A 14982-nucleotide genomic window follows, 5' to 3' on the forward strand; every position below is an offset into this window, starting at 1 on the left:
TTGGAACGTCAAATACAAGAACACAAAGACATGCAGATCATCAAAATAGTCTTCAATGGTTGGTACATGAAGTAAGTGGTTGGCCTATAAGGAAATTACCCATAAGTAAAGGAAAGACTGGGAGCTCAAGCAGCTTTTCTGGTGCACCCAACATAACAAGCTTTCCATGAAACTTTAACAGACCAATTAAGGGTAGATGGAATACGATACTATATCTAGTATACCATCAAACATGCCCAGCCCATCCCCCCAAAACGACATCATTTTGGCCCCTTTAGTGAAAAGCTAAATCCCTCCCCTCCCTTTCTCTTTCTCTTCTCATATCTCTCTTCCGCCCCAGACTCTCGCTTTCCCTCCAGTGACCCTCCTCCCAACCCATGAGCTTTGCACACTGCCACTGTGCACCAATCGGTTCGCGCCACGCATCGTCAAGCTCGACCCTTCCTCTGCCACCTCTAACCACCACACATCTCTTCATTTCGAGCCTTGCCTGTGACGGGGTAGTTCGGCCTATTAATAGGTCAAAACCCCCAAATCATCTCTCCTTTGCCCTCCGGTGGTCACTTTCATAGACTGTCTTGGTCCCTCTCTCTCCCTCTCTCTCTCTCTCTCTCTCTCTCTCTCTCTCTCTCTCTCTCTCTCTCTCTCTCTCTCTCTCTCCCCTTCATCCTCTCTTTCCCTCAATTAGTGCTCCTTTGTCTCCACCAAACGTAGGAAAACACACCACCCATAGATCCTTCGACCACCACCCACTCTCCTCTCTCTCATCTCTTGGTCAAATCTCTTGGTCTCACCTCTCTTAGATCCCTCTTAATCTCTCTTTCTCTCATTTATGATTTCCGCTACTGCAGTCCGCCACTCTGACACACTCATACACCATCGTAGATCCACACCTCTAGCTGACCCATTGACCACCACTCACACACCCACACTCTCTTTTCCATCCCCAAAAGGGCTAGGTCACTCTGCCATGTTTCACCACCCATAGCAGGCTCCCTTCCCTCTTTGCCTCAGTTATCCTTCAGTTCTCCCTCATCCATTTCTTGTGCTTTCTTTCGCTCCTTTTCACCATCTGTTTTGACTCCACATCTTTGTGATCCACTATTGTGGCTCTAGTCAACCACCACCACCTCTACTGCCACCAACCTCTCTTCCTTGTCCCTTTATGCCCCTCTAGCTCTATCTATCTAGCCCTTAGTCCTCTCCCTCTGAAGCTATAGACCGTTGGCCATTCTTCCTCAGTAATCCCACCTCTCGGCTTTTGACTCAATCGCATGAACATAACATAGGTTTAGAATCATAATTGTTATTTTTCAAAGCAACAGGTCATTTTTCACGATCCACTCACATTCTCAGTTCCACCATTTAGCAACACTACCATTCATACGACCATTTCACTTGTTGGCAGTAGCTGCCATGACCAGTCGCAAAGCTCAGGACGCTTCGATCATTTAGAAAGTTTTCCTCCACGTTGTAAGTGGTCCTCAGTATTAACCTTGAAAATAATTGTTGATGGAAACTCTAAAATTGTGATTTGTGTAGTCTGGTTATGACTCTATGTAGTGGGCAAGGGTCCCTGTGAAGCGTTGGGATTGAAATTGTAGTTTGGTTTAGGGGTGGCAAATTGTCTTTTTAGGTTGGGTAAAATTATAAACAGTCGACTATATAAGTTAACCCGAACTCAACTTGTTAAACTAAACGTGTGAAACTTTCAAACCCTAACCCAATCCAGTTAGAGAGCGAGTAATGTCATGTCACCTATTTAATAATTAATTAGAAATATGGTAACGTGACACGACTCATTTAAACCCTTTTTTTCAAGTAAATGGGTTCAACTAAAACCCATAACTCATTTAACCTGATTAACATAATTTCAAATAAAATTTAAAATCTATATTTATTAATAACCACAATATCTAAAAGATATATGAATATTTTTAAAATTTTAACATATAATAAAACCAATATTACAAACCATACAATAAAAAATATGAGTATAGGTCTAAAATTACAATTCTAACAATAAAAACATAAGCATTATGAGAAATATCAATATTATAATGTAACAATAACAAAATTTTAATTTTAAAATATATTCTAAACGAGTTAAAACGGGTTGGTTTCGTATTAAATAGGTTGACCCGTTTATAAATTGTGTCTTAACAGTTCAACCCGTTTTGACTTGAACCCGTTAAGATCAAACAACCCTCTAATTTTGCATTATATTCGTGTTGGGTTTACGGGTCATGTCATATGTTATCACCCCTAGTTTGGTTATGGTTTTGTGTGGTGGTCAAGGGCTTCTGTGAAGCATTTGGATTAAAATGCTAGTTTGCTTGTGATTCTGTGAGGTGGCCGAGGGCCCTTGTGAAGTGTTGGGATTGAATTTACTGTTTAAATTTGATTTTTTTCATAATAAATATTGTTGTTGTTAAGTCATTCCTCGTGCCCCTACATTTTTCAATTAAATATAATTGACACATGTTTATGATAATCTTTCCATTGAGCTCTTGTTTTGTCTGTAAGTTGAAATTTGTAAAATTGTTGGATTTGGTGTCAAAGGATTTTGTGGGTCTGTATGTATCATGATCCCAAGTCGAGATGGGGCATTATCTCAATGAAATTCTTTTGGTCACTCAGGAACATATAAAATTGAGTGATGTTCCTCAGGTTACCCACTCACGAGATGTTAACACTCTGGTGTAGACACCGTTGCCTCTTTGTTGATGGAGGTTAGAGGATGCTTGGTCAGGAATGTGCCATACACAAAACTGACATCGTTTGCTATGAAGTGACGAAGGGAGTCAGAGTGTGCGAATGGTCCATAGGGCAGATCATGGTGCATATCTTTATAAAACAGATGATTTTAGAAAACAAAATGTAATTTTTAGGGGTGTGTAAAGTCTTGTGTGATTGATTGATGCATTCTTGAGTTTGATAAATTGCAAAATGTCAAGCATTATATTTTCTTTATATTTCTTTGTTTGCAATATTTTTTGTTTACACTTTTATGTATTTTGAGCATTAGTCTTATTTTACACTTATAGGGATTTTGTGAAATCTCACCGTGGTAGTTCGATTTGTGGTTTTGCTCCTTGGAACTGTAGATTTTGATGCAAAGAAAGGGTATGTGTATGGAGGTCCGGCTCCACCTTAGGAGTGCATATTGGAACTAATTCCCCTATGTATTTATGTGTTATTTTTGGCTTTAGATTAATTTTGGATGATTGTAGTATTCTTTTGTTTATGGTTTGAAGACTTGTTGACTTATGGATATTAGGATTGTGATGCATTTAAATCTTCTAGTACTGTTAGATTTTAATGACTACCTTTATTTTTTGTTACTAATTAACTATGCACATTTATCAACATGCGAGCACACACACCATGTATTCACATTGTGTGAGGGGTGTATGACCGAAGTGGCTAACATCTCGGCGTCACGGCTACCGCCAAACCACAAGTGAAGGCCGGGGGCACCACACAAATCATGCGCACTCCCTTTTAAAAAGTGGACAAATTCGAGATCTACATAAAAGAAAATTCATTTTTAATAGTGGGCTCAATTATGTTTTAAAGAGAGTGTACAGGACTTGTACGCTCTGTGACTCTATTGAACATTACTCTTAATTAATATATTACATTTTGAATTTGTTGTTCTAGGTGGCCTCAAATTTGGATTCGCACGATGAACGTGTAAATTATGGCATGTATACTTGTTTAATGACCAAATTAAAGGTACTTAATTAACATATTAAACATGAGGAGGCAACGCCGTGTTACGAAAACAACGTAGTAAAAAACAAACCAAAAAAGAAAATAAAATAACTATTTAAATCTCGTGTAAGAACAACCATATTTATTACACTGTAATAAAAGTTTAATATATGGAACTAGAAGAACGAAATAGGAAAATGCTTTCTTATCCCACGATGATTAATGCAAGAAGGACAACATCGTTTTGCAGCTAGAGATAGAAGCAAAAGAGTATTGAACATTTAAACAAACTCATTGGAACAAATACACGAAAACGAAGACATGCAGATCGTTAAGGCTGCTATTCTTCAATGGTTGGTAGAAGCCAAGCTATTTCCAATGTCAATGACAAATCGGTATCTTACGTCACCCTTAGCAAGACGCTCCATTGCCTTGTTAAGGTTGTCTATTGGAATAAGCTCAATATCTGCTGTGATGTTATGTTTTGCAGCAAAATCTATCATCTCTTGAGTTTCCTTCAATCCTCCGGTGAAACTCCCCGCAACCATTTTCCTTCCTATTAAGACAATTCTTATTAGTTCTATAGCTATAGATGAAAAATCTGATGCGATTTCAAGTTATAACATAGGGAAAAGTTAGCAGTTGACTTAAAAGGAAATTACCCATAAGTAGAGGAAAGACTGGTAGCTCAAGTGGCTCCGCTGGTGCACCCAACATAACAAGCTTTCCATGAGACTTTAATAGACCAATTAAGGGCATAATGGAATGCACAGCAGATACTGTATCCAGTATACCATCAAACGTGCCCTGGGCAGCCTGCACAAATTTAATATTTTTAACAATCCCTCTATAATTTTATCAGACTATCAAGAAGATCAGAACTAGAGAAAAATGTTGTTAGCTAACACTCACTTGCATTTGTTCTTGGTCCCGACTATGTAAGAACGAGTCAGCACCAAGATGCTCCAAAGCTTCATCCTTCTTGTTGGTGGAGGTACTAATTACAGTCACTTTTGCTCCAAAAGCCTTGGCAAATTTAACACCCACATGACCAAGTCCACCTAGGCCAACAATCCCAATGTGTTTACCCGGCTCCGCTAACCCATAATATTTCAAAGGACTGTAAAGTGTTATCCCAGCACAAAGAAGGGGAGCACTAGCATCGAGTGGTAAGTTTTCAGGGAATCGAAGGATGTAGCGCTCATTAGCTACCATATTGTCTGAGAAGCCTCCGTATGTAATTGTGCCATCATGATAAATGCCATTATATGTCCTTATGGTTTGGGGACAATAAATTTCAAGGTCATTATTGCAGTTCTCGCAGGAATGGCATGCACCAACCACACATCCCACTCCCACTTTGTCTCCCACTTTAACTTTCTTCACCTCGTTCCCTACTTCTGTCACTTCTCCAACAATTTCGTGCCTGGAATTAAAATGAAAGTCCAACGTTATTGCAGACTGCAATAGTTACTTCGTGTACCAAAAGATCTATTGACGTGTTTGTTGAACTTTTTTAGACTAAACAATCGCTTAAAATGAAATGGAAACTTACCCAGGAACAATTGGGTATTTGGAACTACCCCACTCGTTTTTAATCTTGTGAAGGTCGGAGTGGCATATCCCACAATAAAGAACTTTGAACCTTACATCCTTGTCTCCGGTTGCCCTATAGATATACCATTTAAAGCACAAATTGAAAACTCATAAGCATGAGAAAACAATACATAATGACAACCAATGAGAGACAATCACAATGCATGGATCCTTTTCCTTGCTAGTTGACAAAAATTTGAAACTAATAAACATTAAGATATTAACTTAAAATGCTAAGAGAAGAAAACAAAAAGGAACGAAAAACCGATCAAATAAGAATGGAATTAAGGTGGGGAGGAAGAGATCGAGAGGAGACCTTCTGGAAAATTTGAAAGGTGAGAGAAGGCCAGAAGAATCTTTAGCTGCCCATCCAAAGGCCTTTACTGGGTGCTGTTCCTCGGGTGCTTTCGACATTTTTATCTTTTTTAAATACGTACGTACTATAAAAACAACTAACAAATAGTAACAATGGAGTGAGAGTTTAAGCAAGAACAATGAAGGAGAGATGTAAGTATGGGATGTGAATTGTGGAGGCCAGAAACAAGCGTTCGATGTATATATAGGGGGAGTGGTGGAGTATTGAATTGGGGTTGGGATGACGTATTGGGTGAGCAAATGGGGGAAACACGGGAGGTAATGGCTTTTGTAATCTCTTTGACTGCTTTTCGGCTGACGTACTCGATTAGCTAATTCCTGAATGTCTCAGGTCAGTGTTGTCGAGGGTCAAAGACATGTGGGTCCGGATTTGGATCATGAGAAAAGTCCGACTATAATTTTTTAAAGTAAATATTGTTTGACAGAAAATTGTTTCTACCAAGACTGAAAAATTATGATCAGCATATAATTTTTAAGCAATATCGAATGATTTAAATAATAATGATATTTAAAGAAAAAACCCACGTTCGGCAACCTAGGCTACTTATGGGTAAAACTTTTTAATATAAGAATTTACTGTTGTACAATATTTAGAAAACCTAAAACTTAATGTATCCTTCATATATATATATAATTTCCCGTCTTTTTTATAATTCAGATATAACTCGTTTTCAAAGTTTAGCAACTATTTTTTTTTTTAATTTAACATATGAAAAGTTTACCAAAAAAAACAAAAAAAACGGACATTTGAAAATCTTACATGTAAAAGTTATAATATTATTAGAAGAATGAAATTTCGAATTTTATTTGTTTATTTCTATATTTTTACCCATTTTATTTATTTGTTGTAGTTCTTAATTTGTTAATGACATTCTCAAAAATTTTCAATTGAACTATTTATTCTAGCCTAAAAATATTCAACCCTTCCAAAGTACTTATAATCATTGGTTCGTCTTTGAACTAGACTCCCCTCTCCTTGTGCCAATTCCAAGATTAGACATGCCGCCACCCGCGCGTAGACTGTAGTAGAAGCAAGGGCGGCCACCTCTTAATTTTTTTTATTGATTTTTTTGTTCACCTTTTAATAAAAAAAATTTAAATCTATTAGAGTTGTAATTTTTTTTTTATCGTTTTTGCTTACTAGTTGGTTGCCTAGATTTTCAGATGATTGTTAAATGAGTTTTTCTATGCATCAGCCCTTGTTTACTAACACCACACGCTTAACGTGATATTTTTTTTTAGAAAAATCTTCTTGTCATCCTCACACTTCACACACTACATTTATTTTAATTTTATTTTCATTTTTTCTATAATAAATATATCGTGTGTGGATGATAAATAGAATAATTTAATTAGTTTAATAAGAATAAAATAAAATAAAATATAAAAAAATAAAAAATAATATTTTAATATATAAAATGTGTGGTGTGGGATGATGTTAGTATTTCTCATTTTTTTTTCCTCCTTGCCAAAGAAACGCGCACCTCCTCTCTTTCACATCTCTCATTCTTCTCCAAAAGATGCAATAAACACATTGAAGTATCCACCATATACTTTCTTCACGTACGCAAAATCCTTTGCTGCCAAAAGAAGAGCATATCTTTTCTCTCCTCCATCCTTCATCTTCTACAACCTGTGCTAGTGAGAGAGAGAGAAATATTCCGAGAGAGACAGAGGGAAGACTTGGAAGGACATTTAGGATTTGGAGTTTGTACGTGGGAGTTTGTAGATTGAGGAAGAGGCTTCTATTATAGATCGAAGCTCATTGACGTGCCCATTCAGGTGAATATCTTATAGAAACAGGGAATATTTATTCCAGGTGATGGGAATTTGAGTTCTTACTAATTGCCAATATAAGTTACAAACATAGTGTTAATTTAGAAGGCATTTGGTACCTCATGCACATCAAAAGTGAGAGATGTTTATATGCTTTTGGGTAAGTCTGTATCCCATTTGATTTTGCAGACGCCTTGTCTTAATCATGGAACACGACGATTTTGCTTCTCTTTCTGCTATATGTGTATGAATGAATGTATGCATTTGGATTTACCTCAAAATCTAAAAAATAAAAATTCTAAAGAAGATCAACAGGGAACGAAGATCAAGCTTTTGCCAAAATAGGTGAATACTTGTAGTACTGCAAGTGAGGTTCTGGAATAAGATAAAATGGTGGAAGTGATAAAGAGAGGATCACATAAGGCTTTTACCTAGAATCACAACGAGAGGAGTGAAGCACTGTGAGGAGGAAGGCACAAGGAGATGAAAGAGTTCGATGCATTCTACAAATTTTTGGGAGGAAGGCATGGGAGATTCACAGAGAAGAGGAGACGAAACCTAATAAGGAGGAAGAGATGAAATGAAAGATGTTGGGGGCATGAGAGAAGAGCCGGTTCATTTGTTAGTGAACTCGGTTTGCCACATAGGGTACTGTGTGGTGTAAATTAGATAAATTGGCTGATGAAAAGAAATCTCATTTTTAAAATTTTGTGCATTTTGTACACACGACATGGTGCTCCAGTGGTTGGGCATCACAATCCAATTAAGAAGCCTTGACAAGCGGTTTGAGTCCTGACGTGGGAAAATCGCTGATTTTTGTCCATTTATTTTATCTGAAAGTGGCAGTGTGGTGTTTCAAACCAGTGCACACCACTTGAGACTAGGAGCCATAACTATTGGGCCATCGCACAAACTTAATAGGTTTCTCTTAATTGTAAATTTGTATCCTTTTATTTTCTATAAATAGGAAACCTCGCCAACTAATCTAAACAATATAAAATACTCCTGAAATTAGAGAAACGTTTCGTCATTCATTTTGTGTCTTTTTCTTTTCTGAGCTTTGTCTATTTTATATCGGGCTCGAGGATGTCCTTTTGTGATACATTAATGATTTCTAGCTTTCTTGTTTTGTGATTCGCTTTGTCACTCGCTACAATTGCATTTTATAATTAGAACAAATGCATTAGAATAAGCAAGCAACATAAGATGTCAAGAGGATAGAAGACTCCCTCTAGGCGCCTTGTATTTTAGCCTCGTTTGTTTTCACAACTCTTCTCAACTTAACTCATCTCATCTAATCAAATCATTACAACTTTCCTAAATTACCATATAAAATAATATAAACAATTTAAAATTTTCAAATCCGAAAACAAAAATAATATTAACAATATATATTCTAACAATATTTTATTCAATTTTTAGCTTTTATCTCAACTTATCTTATCTCATTTGTGAAAGAAAACGCGGCAAGTCTCACCCTCCATGCCTTCTCTCTCTCTCTCTCTCTCTCTCTCTCTCTCTCTCTCTCTCTCTCTCTCTCTCTCTCTCTCTCTCTCTCTCTCTCTCTCTCTCTCTCTATTTTGTTGCCGTCACAACAACTGCCACTACCGCCCTCCATGCCTCTGCGCCTCAATATGAAACAAAGAGACAAGCTCATCTGTCGCCCTCTCATTTTTCTCCTATGTCGAATACCCCACCCCGTCTCTCTCTTTTTCTATGAGTCATCATTGTAGCCCAAACCTTGCCACAATGCCACCGCCTAATTCTGCCTTTCGACACTGAGGCTGGCATGGTAAGCCCCTCAATCTCTCTTTGGTTTTCTCTCTCCCTATCTCTCTTCATATAAACCCCCTCTCTGTCTGGAGTTTGGATTTGCCATAATCCACGATGTTCCAGCCACCGTTATGATGGCTCACACTGGTTAGCCTTTCCGCTTCCTTAATCTGACTGTTCTTCCCCTCTCTAGGTTTAGAAGCTCAAAGCTTTTAGGTTCAAAACCCTAGCTTCAGCCACCACCCCAGCTGTGCCCCCTTGTTCATTGTTGCTACAATGGGATCCCCCCTTTCTTGGTCTTTATTTACCCTAAACTCCTTGTTCCTCGCAGTCTCTCCCCTTCACCTTCCTTGTCTCCACCACTTGCTGCCTCTCTCCTTGAAATTTTTAGGTCACAAGCTCCCAACTTTGCCCTCCTCTTGGTCTCCTCTCCCTCTCTATCTCTATGTCTATCTCCCTCTTCTACCATTTGCCTCTTTGTCCCCTCAACACACACATGCATACATTGTCTATCTCTCTCTCTGCCTGAGACACCCACACCACCACCCTAGAGACCACTGCATCACCCACTAACGTGATTGACCACAACCAGCAACACAACTTAGGATGCCTCGATTATCCAAAAATTTTACCTCCTTGTTGTAAATGGTTCTCTACACTAACCTTGAAAATCAAGGTTGTTGGATTTAGGAGTTTATGAATATGTGGCATTGGTTCTCTATTGTAACCGTGTGATGGGAGTTGTGAACTTGTGGTTGTTGATTTACAATGTTATGGCCAAGGGCCCTAGGGAAGTTTTGTGTATTTGCTGCACTGGTTTTCTATTGATGTATATGGCAATGTAAATCTCTTGTTGTAAGTTCTTTTCATTATTAATTGTGTTGTTGGGATTTTTTCTACATTCACATTGTTTTTCAGTTGTAAAGAAGGTTGTAAAATATATCTATATATATATATATAAATAAATAAAAAAAGCCCAGCCCATGCATAAAGGCCCCACCCCCCCCCCCCCCCCCCGGCCCTTTCGTTTCTTATATTGATGGTTTTTGGATTAAATGGATTTTATGTAGGTGTGTGAGTATCATGATTCTCATGCGTATGAAGGGTTTGGAATTGGAATTTCTCCAATTGACTACGAAAAACTAGCACGATTGGTTTTAGAGGTTATAAACGTCTCTAGCCAAGTAAACCCATAAGACTCAGAGAGTATAAATATCTCATATAAAAATGTTAGAACTTACACAAACTATAGTTAAATTTAATAATACACTATTGTGTGTTAGTTATTATAAAATAATATACTTATACTATAATATAAATAGACTAATAGTTTAATATATGTAAATATCATATTATTACTAACATAGATAATCGAAAAAATTGAATTTTTAAATGGTCTAGTATCAATTTTTAAATTTTCAAAACCGGTGTATAAATTTTCAAAACCAATGTATACCAATACGGTTTTAAAAGTTATACAAAACTAGACTATATTGGACCGATTATACCCCTCACCTCTGGTTTATATAGGTTTGATGTATGCATTGGAGATTCAAAGGGTATAAAGGTCTTTGGGTTATAAAGATCTTGGGCCTAGTGACCTAGTAAGTTTTAAAGCCTATAAATATCTCTGGCCAAGCGAACCCAACTAGGAATTAGAGGGTATAAATGTCTCAAGTTTAGTGGTTACCCCTCAACTGGTGGAGGATAGAGAAATCTTAAGGTCAAGGGACTTTTCCTGAAGCCTTGAGTTTGATGCGGTGTCACATTCAGGCAATTGATCACGGGAGATAAACATAGGGATCGTTAGTGATGAATATTTCAAATTGTTAAGCAGTAAATTATTGGGTAAAGTTGACCAATGTTTGGTTATATTTAAATTTTGGTTAACTGTGAAATGCCAAATTATCATTTTCTCCTTTGTTTATAAATTTTTTGAAAAATTTTCATTTCCACTTGCATGTGTTCTTGAGTGTTCATCCAACTTGCTAAGATTTTGTGAAATCTCACTGTGATAGTTCTACTATGGTCTTGCTCCATGGAACTATAGATTTTGATGTGAAGGAAGGGTATGATGGTGGATACAAGCAAGAAGATCTAGCACCTCGAGCGGATTGAGGATTGGGGACTTCCCCTATTTTAGTAAATTGTTAAGTTTGTTCTTATTTTAAAGGGACAACATTAATATTCTTTGCTTATGGGTTTGGGACAAGTGTCTTATGGATATTGTGGTCAGGATGTAATTTAATATTTCTGGTACCATTAACAATTAGGCTTGAATTTCAGATGTCAGAGCTTGAAGGAAATCTAGTATTAGGGAAAGCATGACAGTATCCATTGTTGAGTGAGGATAACATGGTCTAGCCACCCTGATCAGGAGACATAAATTGAATTCATGAACTGAATATCTTTAGATTACCCCCAAGAGATTTATGAAATGAGTTTTACGAAACTTGACGTCTTAGATTTTGCAGTCTTCAACAAATGATCCTTGTCTGATTTAAGGTTTTAGAGCTGTAGACTTTAAGGAATGATTTCTAAAAGGATTTGAGGTTATTGATTATGTAGACTTTAGAATGTGTGTTGATCATGTTGTAGAGAAAACTTATGGTCATTAATGTTTAACTTAAGAAGAGATTAATAGGTCACCAAAGTGTTGAATAAAATGGAGTCTGGGAAGTTGAAGCTTAGGCATCAACAATGGACAACATAATCTAAATTATGAGGTAATAATCATTAGGATCCACCGGTTTTGTAGGATATGTATTTGTGGAACATGAGATTTTGGACTGCATGGCTTGAGATTTTATATGTGATGTGCTATTAGGAGAACTAGTTATGGTCATAATGCTAGAACCTATGGAAGTAAAGGTAGAGACTATTGACTCTATAAGTCCTTGGGGATAAGTTTTAGTCATGTAGAGAAAATTTCAAGGACAAAGTTCTTACAAAGGGGGCGGATGTGAAGCCCAACTAGCAACTAAGGCCTAAACCCGTATAGGACTGCCAAGCCCACCACTAAAACGACGTTGTTTTGGTCCTCTGAAACCTACAAACTCTAATCTCCTTACCTTTCCCTTCTCTTCTACTCTCTCTCTCTCTCTCTCTCTCTCTCTCTCTCTCTCTCTCTCTCTCTCTCTCTCTCTCTCTCTCTCTCTCTCTCTACCTATTTCTTTTTGTGATTTTTCATCTCCTAGTTCATTTTGAAACCAATGTGCCATTGCCACCCAAGCCAAACACTATGTCACCACCTAGGTTGCTACGTAAAGAGACACCACACAGAAGCCGTACCAAAACTAAAACAATTCACATGTATATAGGCGTTCTATTTTAAGACATGTTTCGTGACTAAAACCAAATTAACGACTTCATCAAAAAAATGCATTAATGTTGTGTGCAGCCGCGTATTGAGAAATCTAAAAAAAAAAAAAAAACCCAAAGCATCGATCAATAATATCTTGGGGGATTTACAAGGTGCTATTGGGCTTCATTATTAAAACAAGATTATTGGGAATTATGATTTAATACCCTCTAAGAAGTTTAAGTAGATGCACATAAAATCTCGTATACTTTCTTATTTGATATTGCTTGATTATACTGTAATTATATGGAGATCAATCATGTTTTACTTGATAAGAAGCAAAAGATAAGAAATATTTAAATAAATTCCTTGAAACAAATACAAGAAAACTAAGACAAGCCACTGATTAAGGTAGTCTTCGGTTGGAAGAAGCCAAGCTATTTCCAATGTCAACAAGAAATCGGTATTTGTCATCATCATTGGCAAGATGTTCCATTGCCATGTTAACGTAGCCTATTGGAATAACTTCAATGTGTGCAGTGATGTTGTGTTTTGCTACTATGTTGTATTTTGCCACAAAGTTTATCATCTCCTAAATGTCTTTCATTCCTCCAATTGCACTAATCCCACTTCTCTCTGCCCAACCGAAAAATAAGTCTCCTCACCCAACCAAGTGATAAGTATCCTCACCCAACCAAGGAAATATTCTGCTCACCCAAATCCTGGGAGTACTTATTCCTTTCCACCAGTTTTGCACTGGTCTACCCTCTCGACATAGTCCAATACTTTTAACATTGCATCTATCATTTGAGCCTCATCAGCCTCAGATTCGATTTCCAATCCCCGTACATCATCTAGGCACATTTGGTTGTATAATAGATACAATATCTGTTATGCATTCAATTTTGCCCTTAATTGGTCTATTGAAATCTCATGAAAAACCTTTTATGTTGGGTACATCAGGGAAACCGCTCGAGCTACCCATCTTTCCCCTGCTTATGGATAATTTCATTCAAAGTACTCGGTGTTCCATTTTGTTTGTTGGTACCTATAGAGTACTTATAAGATTAACTATAACTTTGGCTCTAGGTGTTAGAATCACACATATGACCCCAATCTAGAAATCTCTCTTCAACATGCATGTCTTGGTAGCCATGCTTTGCTTGGTGGGCCCTTTGTCAACCCCAGAATCAGCCATTTTTCCTTCCAAATCGTCTATTTGAGTCAACTCTTTCATTTTGATTAGTTTTCTTGTATTGCAATGCTTATCTTGTGTAATGATTTTATTCCAGATTCTTAGACTACATTTTAGTCATAGTTATCTTATTCCTTATTCTATTGTTTGGCCTTAATTATAGTGTTTCTATTCTTCATTAGCTATTTAAGCCTGACTTGTGGGCTTTAAAAGATGATTGCTTTATTTTATAGTAAAATCCTAATCGCAGAGTTTTCCTCTATTTGTAATTTTTCTCAATCTCAATCTCTAAATTTCGTTGTTTAACTAGCCGTTAGAATAATCTCCTATTCTAGTTCAGCATCGGTGGGTATCAAACCTTTAGCATTTTCTTGGGGTGAATTATCGTCAATTTTCATAGCTAGTGGTAGAGGTCATGGTCGACGTGGATAGGTTCTGCATGAAAAGTTCCTTCCCCACAATCGTAACAAATAAGACGCAATGATTGCAGATTTGCAGAGCCAAATAGTATAATTATCCCAGCGTCTTGAGGTGGAAAACTTGGAGGGTCAAACTTATGATCAGGAGTTTTAGTCTAGTTTTGAGAACCTGTATCACAATCGTGCTCCTTTTGGGGAGTATTGTGGTAGGGATGAGCGAGGTCCACCTAGGCTTCAGAGTGGATCTACCTAAATTTTTTGGTACTTTGCAAGCAGAGGGTTTCATATATTGGTTCCATGAAGTGGAACATATCTCCGATTACAAAGATGTTCTAGATCATATGAAAGTGATGCTAGTCACCATCCAACTAAAGGGCTTAGCATCTGCCTGAAGAGAGCAGTTGAAGCAGTCTTGAGAGCGACAGGGTAAAACCAAGATTGGTGACTGGGAGAAAATGAAGAAAGGTCACTTTTTGCCCTTTAGATATACTCAAATCTTGTTTCAGCAACTTCACACACTAAGGCAAGGAATGAAATCCATTGATAAGTACACCAAGGAGTTCTATCAAATAGTGGACCATAATGATCTTTTTGAAATTGAAGAGCAAGTAGGCGCACGTTATTTGGGAGGCTTGCGACCACTCTTACAGGACGTCCTCAACCTCCACTCTCTATGGACTATTTTTGAAGCCTATCCACATGCTCTACTTGTGAAGAAACAACAAACCAGGCAACCTGCACCAAGGGGCGATCAGAGCACATGGGGGGTCCGTTAGCAGGAGATTCGCCCTACTCAGTGGCCCACTCGAGTTCAAAGTTTGAATGCCAAT

At 37.5% G+C, this 14982-nt stretch overlaps 1 protein-coding gene and 1 pseudogene across 1 annotated transcript; both read right to left on the bottom strand.

Moving 5' to 3' along the window:
* Positions 1 to 3864: 3864 nt before the first annotated feature.
* On the bottom strand, positions 3865 to 5822 carry LOC122319299 (probable mannitol dehydrogenase). The gene is made up of 5 exons (XM_043137295.1): positions 5630 to 5822; positions 5273 to 5386; positions 4630 to 5143; positions 4380 to 4533; positions 3865 to 4273 (listed from the first exon to the last, which is right to left on the bottom strand). Exons 1-5 carry the CDS (start codon positions 5725 to 5727, stop codon positions 4065 to 4067), a joined length of 1089 nt encoding a protein of 362 aa, XP_042993229.1. The 5' UTR covers positions 5728 to 5822; the 3' UTR covers positions 3865 to 4064.
* Positions 5823 to 12944: 7122 nt separating this feature from the next.
* The window catches only part of LOC122274593, a 49981-nt pseudogene continuing 47943 nt past the window's right edge, over positions 12945 to 14982 (bottom strand).

This window comes from Carya illinoinensis, chromosome 8 (assembly GCF_018687715.1).
Source record: "Carya illinoinensis cultivar Pawnee chromosome 8, C.illinoinensisPawnee_v1, whole genome shotgun sequence".
Taxonomy (NCBI): Eukaryota; Viridiplantae; Streptophyta; class Magnoliopsida; order Fagales; family Juglandaceae; genus Carya; species Carya illinoinensis.

Bases quoted from the DNA above. Each gene is read 5' to 3' on its own strand.
- LOC122319299 (XM_043137295.1), bottom strand. From the start codon at position 5,727: ATGTCGAAAGCACCCGAGGAACAGCACCCAGTAAAGGCCTTTGGATGG. The intron at 5,387-5,629 runs GTCTCCTCTCGA...GTATATCTATAG, and splicing joins CCTTTCAAATTTTCCAGAAG to GGCAACCGGAGACAAGGATG. The intron at 5,144-5,272 runs GTAAGTTTCCAT...TTTTAATTCCAG, and splicing joins AAATACCCAATTGTTCCTGG to GCACGAAATTGTTGGAGAAG.